General features: G+C 49.4%; 1 protein-coding gene across 1 annotated transcript in view; it reads right to left on the bottom strand.

Annotated features, from left to right (window-relative positions):
* Window positions 1-2,530: 2,530 nt before the first annotated feature.
* The window catches only part of LOC102816993 (zinc finger protein 304-like), a gene marked incomplete at its 5' end in the record, with an annotated part of 5,408 nt that continues 658 nt past the window's right edge, over window positions 2,531-7,280 (bottom strand). The window contains 3 exons of the mRNA XM_006877338.1: window positions 2,531-3,277; window positions 3,359-4,263; window positions 5,611-5,737. Of these exons, the coding sequence (XP_006877400.1) occupies window positions 2,531-3,277; window positions 3,359-4,263; window positions 5,611-5,737 (1,779 nt within the window). The remainder of the gene's footprint in view (window positions 3,278-3,358; window positions 4,264-5,610; window positions 5,738-7,280) is intronic.

Genomic DNA, 7,280 nt, shown 5'->3' with positions numbered 1-7,280 from the left:
CCATGGATCTACCTTGATTCACTGTGGATCTATCTTGACTCGCCGTGGATCTACCTTGATTCACTGTGGATCTACCTTGACTCGTCGTGGATCTATCTTGACTCGCCGTGGACCTATCTTGACTTACTGTGGACTGTCTAATGATCTGTTAAAAACTCAGCCCGTTGCCTTTGAGCCGAATCAGATTCAACAACCCTCAGGACTGAGTAGAGATGCCCCACAGGGTCCCTGAGGCTGTGATCTTTATGAAAGCAGATACTCAGCTCTGTTTCCCAGGGACTGACTGCTAGGTGAGACCAGTCAGCCTTTCAGTTAACAACCATGTGCTTAACCATTTCTCCACCAGGGCTCTTTGTCTGAAAAATGTTGTATTATTTAAACCTTAATTACTTAAGCTTACTTTAATCTTTGAGGATCTGTTTATCATGTAGAGTGGTGGTGGGTGATGGCTATGTGCCACGGAGTCGGTTCCGACTCATAGCGACCCTGCACAGGGTTTCCGAGGCTATAAATCTTTATGGGAGCAGAAAGTCTCATCTTTCTCCCACGGAACAGCTGGTAGATTCAAACTGCTGACCTTGAGGTTCACAGCCTGATTTGTAACCATTATGCTACCAGAGCTCAAAACAACTCACTGCCGTCAAGTCCATTCCAACTGAGCACCCTTGTATCTGGTTCCCAAAGCTGAAAATTTGTACAGGAGCAGAAACCTCATCTTTCTCCTGAGGAGCAGCTGATAGATTATTTCAAATAAAGGGCTTTGGCTTTGGCAGGGTAATGTTGACAGGGGACACTTAGTATGTGTCATTAGCGATAGAATGATAGGGAATGGGTTTCAGTCAAGTTTAATCTAAATTTACTTTGCAGTCCCAAATCTGCAAATTCATCTGTGGTTAAGAGTCCAGGGCTTATCCTACAGTGCCACCAGGGTCCCTTTCATGCTGAGTGGGCTGAGGTAAAAACGGATGGTGAAGTGTGTGAGGACCCCTCCACCATGTCTGACTCAAAGGGAGCTCTGGGCATACGGGCCGTGGCTCTCTGTCCACTTGTGACCGTATATGCATTGTCGCTACAAGATCTCCCGTTAAACTGAAGGATACTCTGGACTCATTCTGAAGAAGGGTATTAGTCTGAGATTGGGAATAGCAGGCAGTTGGTTTCTTATTGCCAGGAGTTGTCAAATGTTCCCATAAGTGCTGAGAAGAAGCTGTGCTTATTCTATCTTTATTACCAGAGGTGTTCTGGAAACCTGCCTCTACCACCTAGATCCCCATAGGCAGCTGAACCAAATGTAAGACCTACAATAGCCAGGCAAGCACCTTAGATAAGGAGAAAGAACACTGGGTAAGGGGGAAATGAGGAGGTGAGACTGTGCCCCACCACACACAACCACAAGCACTCTATAGAGCTGGGCTGTAATGAGTCGTTGGGCACAGCCAATCCTTGTGGGTGAATTTGATAGTACTCACAGTCCTGACAACAGCGGACTTACAACCCGTAACAGACACCGGGCTCTTTGGTCCTCACTCTCTCTGACCTCCAGTGCTGTTTCTGCACTCATGGTGCCAACTTGCCCCTGAAAAACTCTTACACTCAGTGATACCTGCCTATAGATTCTAATATCAAGGGCAGGTCCCAGGAGACCCCCACAGCACTGCAAAAACTCCCAGAGTTCCCTGGGAACACGGGAGCCTACTCCTACTGCTCTAGGAACACACGTAATAGTCAATTCTTAGGGTAAGCTCTGAGTCCAGTAGATAGTCGTGGCTTCCAGGAAACAAGATTGGGCCCTTAGAGACCTTAGTCTCTCCCAACAGATCTTGGACTGCAAAGTAAACTTACATTAAATTAAACTGAAATCCATTCCCTATCATTTTATCTCCAGTGAGGCATAGTAAATGTCTCCTCCCAACATTACCCTGTCAAAGCCCTTTATCCACTTCATATCGGCAGAGCATAATTCCGTTGTCAACGCCTCTCACAGAATGGGTGGAGCCCTCAGGATTAAAGGGGGCTTAAACAGTAAGGCCTTTTTGATCACACAATGTCAGATAGATGACTCCAAGGCTGGGCGATTTGGTGGCTGGACAAACCCATTGCAGGGATCATCTATAGACCCAAAAATGACTATGAAGAAGGGAAACCTTAGGGTCCTCGTGGAAGAATCTACCCCATGGGGACAGAGTAAAATTGAGACATAATATTACTCCAGAGGATTCACATCATTCATAGTTCCCTCCAGAATCAGAAAGCAGGCGGAGATCTGCCTTCCCTGAGTCTGCTGAGATGAAAGGCCCACACTGTGGAGCCTGCCAGCTGTAAGGTGACATGGTCCCTGCCACATGCACTGGCATTGAGTGGCATGTTTGGCAAAGGATCTGGGCAGTTTAGAAAGTACATTATTGCTCCTGAAAGCTTTCTACCTATTTGGCAATCAAGGGCAGTCTCTCCAGTGAAGTACTGGGGTGCATGAGTTTCTATTTTGGCTGCTGGCATCTTCACGAAGGTCCTCTCCTCTCGTAGATCTTTCTCAGGAGTGAGTCCTTTTATTCTGAACAGAGACAAAGCCAGAGCTAGCTGCTTTTCCACACTTACTGCCCTGGTGTGACCGTTCGGGTACTAAATGGGAGGGACAGGTTTTCCCAGGTGTACTGCACTGATAAGACTTCTTCTTTCCTGTGTGAATTTTCTGGTGCTTAGAGAGATTGGAGCTGTAGCGGAAAGCTTTCCCACATTTGTTGCACTCATAAGGCCTTTCTCTAGTGTGAACTCTCTGATGCTGACTGAGGATAGAACTCTCACTGAAAGCCTTCCCACACTGCCCACACTCATAAGGTCTTTTTCCAGTATGAACTTTCCGGTGCTTAGCAAGGTTAGAGCTATAGCTGAAGGCTTTCCCACATTCTTTGCATTCGTAAGGTCTTTCTCTGGTATGAACTTTCTGGTGCTGAATAAGGGCAGAGCTTTGACTGAAGGCTTTCCCACATTCATTGCATTCGTAAGGCTTTTCTCCAGTGTGAATTCGTTGGTGTGGAACGAGGTTGGAGGGGCAACTAAAAGCCTTCCCACATTGGTTGCACTTATAAGGTCTTTCTCCAGTGTGAATTCTTTGATGCAGAACAAGTTTGGAGGTCTGTCGGAAGACTTTCCCACATTCACTGCACTCATAAGGTCTTTCTGTGTTGTGAACTTTTTGGTGCCGAACAAGATGGGAGCTGTTAATGAACGCTTTCCCACATTCACTGCACTCGTAAAGCCTTTCTCCAGTGTGGATTTTCTGGTGCTGAACAAAGCTGGAAATACAGCTAAAGACTCGGCGACACTGTCTACACTCATACGGCCTTTCTGTGTTGTGAACTTTCTGGTGCCGAACAACATGGAAGTTGCGAGTGAAGGCTTTCCCACAGTGGCTGCATTCGTAAGGTCTCTCTCCAGTGTGAATTCTCTGGTGCTGCCTGAGTGAATGCTTACGGGTGAAAGCTTTCCCACATTCACTGCACTTGTAATGGATTTTTCCAGTGTGAACTTTCTGATGCATCCTCAGTAGAGACACATAACTGTAAGTCTTTCCACATTCATGACACACATGGGATGTTTCTCCGGTATGAGACTTTGGTTGATTAGCACAGGCCGATTTCTCCTTGGAGGCATTTCCACGGGTCGGGCAACTACAGGGTCTCTCTTCAGTGTGAGATATCAGATGGTCGAGGAGAGCAAAGGCCTTGGAGAAGACCTTTCCACAGTCACTGCACCTGAAGGCCTTTTGTCCAGTGTGGACTCCCTCCTGCTGCCCAAGGTTAGAGCTGTGTGGGAAACCTTTCCTAGGTTCAACGTTCATGCGTGGCTTCTCTCCACTGTGGGTGATCTGGTTCTGCAAGGGATCATGGCTGTCCCGGACATTCCTACCCAACTCCCTGCATGTGACGGGCTTCTCTGACAGGGGGACACTCAAGCTCTTAACAAATAAGACCCTTTTCTTGTCCCAACTGAAGGATTTCATTCCACTACGCTCCTTGCGGTGTTTGTGAAGGTGTGCCCTGATCCGGAAGCCTTTTTCACATGTATCACACGCGTGTGCTTTCTGCCTGGGCTCTGTTCCTGGATGCTCAGTGTGCTGCCAAATGTCTTTCAGAACTCGGCCACACATGTCACCGATTTTGGCCCTCTGGGTACAAGAACCTTCCCCAAGGGTCCCACACGGGAACAGTCCTTCTATAGGAACACCCTGCTCGGGAGAGGCTGCTTCCGCTCCATGCCAACAACCTGAAAGCAGAGAAATGCTGGTGAAGTATCTATTGGCACAAAGATGTGTCTAACACACTCAGGAGTGAGTCTCTGGAATCATTCCTGAGGAATTCATTCAAGATGAGGAAGGGCTGAGAACACAGAGGTTCAGGCTGCGCAGAGAAACAATGTTTCCAACTAACTTCTCAGTTTTCAGGAGAACCAGACATACACAGCCCCAGGAAATGTCAGGAAAAGGGGACAGGATGCGGCACATACTCATGTAAACAGGCCCCGGAAAATCTAGTTCCAAGTGGGTAACTCACGCAGTCTAGGGGAAGAATTAATGCACCTGTTGTAACACACTGAGTTGTGGCCAGTGTGAGGGGCCTGCCGAGGGAGCAGAGGTAGCAACAAGGGTGAGAAATGGAGGCCTGGGAGGAAGAGCCGTCCAGGGGCTGGAAGATAGCATAGAAAGGGCAAGAAGGTAGAGTGTCCAGAATAAGACAAGAAAGATGGCAGTAACGTGCAGCTATTGACCCCCATCAACAAAACACTAGTGGACACAGGGCAGGTATGACAAAAGACACAACATGCAACTGGCTCTGATGTCACCTCCTTCCTAGCTCCCACTGACCAGGGCCAGCCCGCCCCCTGGACCCCTCTCACTGTGGTTGGAGACATGCCCCCCCTGTCAGGCTCCCAGGGCTCTTCACCCCACTCCAATTGGGCAACCACACAGGACTTGGAAGGTGCTGAATGAAAAGACAGGACAGGTGAGTGACTGGCCCCAGCTCAGGGAAACCCATCCTATAACAGACCAAGAGGCACTCAGACCATCTTAGTAACCAGGAAGAAAGCTCAGTGGTTCACAGGAACAGGACAGTGGTCCCAACAGTGACCACGTTGGGGCCTTCAGCTTGTAGCAGCTGGCTCCTAGAAGTGTCAGACTGAAAAGGGGGACAGCATTTGGACTCATGGTGTGGTGCTATATATAGGGTAAGCACTGGACTGCTAACCACTGGTTGGTGATTCACACCCACAGCTGCTACTCAGAAACCCTAGACAGGGTCACTATGAGTTGGAACTGACTCGACGGCACTGACCTGGGGAAGAGGTGCCGTCAGTCTGTACATGTTCAGGCTCAGACTTCCGACTCCTGAACCCTTGCCCACAAGGCTTTGGATAACAGGTGTTGGGTTTCTTGGGGAGAGGAGCAGGTTGTCCATGCAACCCATTCCTGCACACACACACACCGCAAGTCCAGGGAACCAGGGAAGGAGGTGTTACCTGTGCTCTGGCTGTAGGAAGGACAGAGGTGCCCCTGAGCAAAACAGGAAGGGTAGCATCTAGGGCAGGAGGCTGAGGCGGGTGTCAGGGCCTTACCTAATGAGGCCACAAGTGCAAAGTTCTCCAGCATCACATCACAGTACAGGTGCCTCTGAGCCTCATCAAGGAGCCCCCACTCCTTCCAGGAGAAGTACACAGCTACGTCCTCAAAGGTCACCCGACCCTGTCATGATGGGGACAGCTAAGTGAACTGGACCAAAGGGCAATAGCAAAATGGACAAAACTGATTCACACGTGAACCCATCCAGGCCCTCAGCCCGTGACCCAGCACCTCACCGCCTCTCTGAGCTTCCCACAAGTCCACCCTCTGCTCAGGATGTCATCAATTATCCCTTAGCAGCAAAAGTCAGCTGGGCAGACAGACACCATTTAAGCTCTGGGCTCCCACCCCTCCTGCCAGGCAATTCCCTAGGCTCTCCTAAATTGTGCCTCCCAGACACTACCAAACCTCCATCACACATCACTCTTTGGACCAAATCTCTCCAGACCCCACTAGCTCCCCTCTAATGCCCACACAGCTGACATCTCCAGGGTCTCCTTATAAGCTACTCCACAAATGGTGTCTACAGGTTGGAGGCTTGCTGAGGGCACCAGGATCCCATTCACCCCCAGTCCTGTCCTGCCTCAAACCTCCAAAAGTTCCACTTTCCATCAATTTCCCTATCTGGCCATCTCTCAGCTACCCAGAACCACACGCGCATCTCTGAGAATCCTGAGGCCTCTCTGCCATTCCACATGCAGCCCCCTCACCAGTCAAAGGCTCCTCTTTCCTCCTGACATACATTCAAAGCCAAGTCTCACCATCTCCCACCCCAGGCTTAGGACTCTCTCAGCTGAACCTGCCTTCCACTGAGCTTGACTGAAATCCACCAGTGTGACTGAAATCCACCAGTGTGACTGAAATCTACCAGTGTGACTGAAATCCACCAGTGTGACTGAAATCCATCCCAGACTCTAGAAAAAGTGACAGAGAAAGGACAGTGAGTCGGTTGGGTGGTTCTGACTCATGGTGACCTTATATATAATAGAATGAAATCGTGTCTCTGCCCCATGTTCATGACCATGGGTATGTTTGTGAACCTGTAGAAGGGGTGACTAATCAACCCCCAACATTACAGCCATCCTACCCCCATCTCAGATGTCTCAGCCTTCATCCCAGGGAGCCTGAGCTACCTGCTGGACCCTCCTCCCCTTGCAACCTTTTCTTCCCTTCATCTGACTTCAGTACACCTACCAACCCTGCCCCTGGACCTAGGCGAATCTATCAGTATTAGACCACCCACTCCCAGGGGACATCTGCTACTAATACCTAAAGATATAAATCTCAGTTTGCGCTCCACTGCAGCTCACACACTGGCTGCCCTCAAATTCCTCCATAGAACTTAGAACTGCGTGTCCAGCTGCCCATGTGATACTCAGATCTCTGGGATGACTCAAAATCAACACAGGCAAACCCTACCTCCTGAGTTCTGACTTTCCCACATCATTTGATGGCACTTCTAGCTAGTCGGTGAGACCCCAAACCATGCAGTCATCCATGACTTCTTCCCAGCCTCCACATGAAATCACGTTGTCCTGAATGAGAGCTCCAACACTACTCCCAACTCCACAGCCTCCACTTTGGTCTAAGACGTCATTGACATCACAGAGCCATCCTTAGCATTCTGGTCTAAGACGTCACTGACATCACAGAGCCATCCTTAGCA

The sequence above is a fragment of the Chrysochloris asiatica genome, unplaced genomic scaffold (assembly GCF_000296735.1).
Source record: "Chrysochloris asiatica unplaced genomic scaffold, ChrAsi1.0 scaffold00485, whole genome shotgun sequence".
NCBI lineage: Eukaryota > Metazoa > Chordata > Mammalia > Afrosoricida > Chrysochloridae > Chrysochloris > Chrysochloris asiatica.
This window is presented reverse-complemented; position numbering and strand designations above follow the sequence as displayed.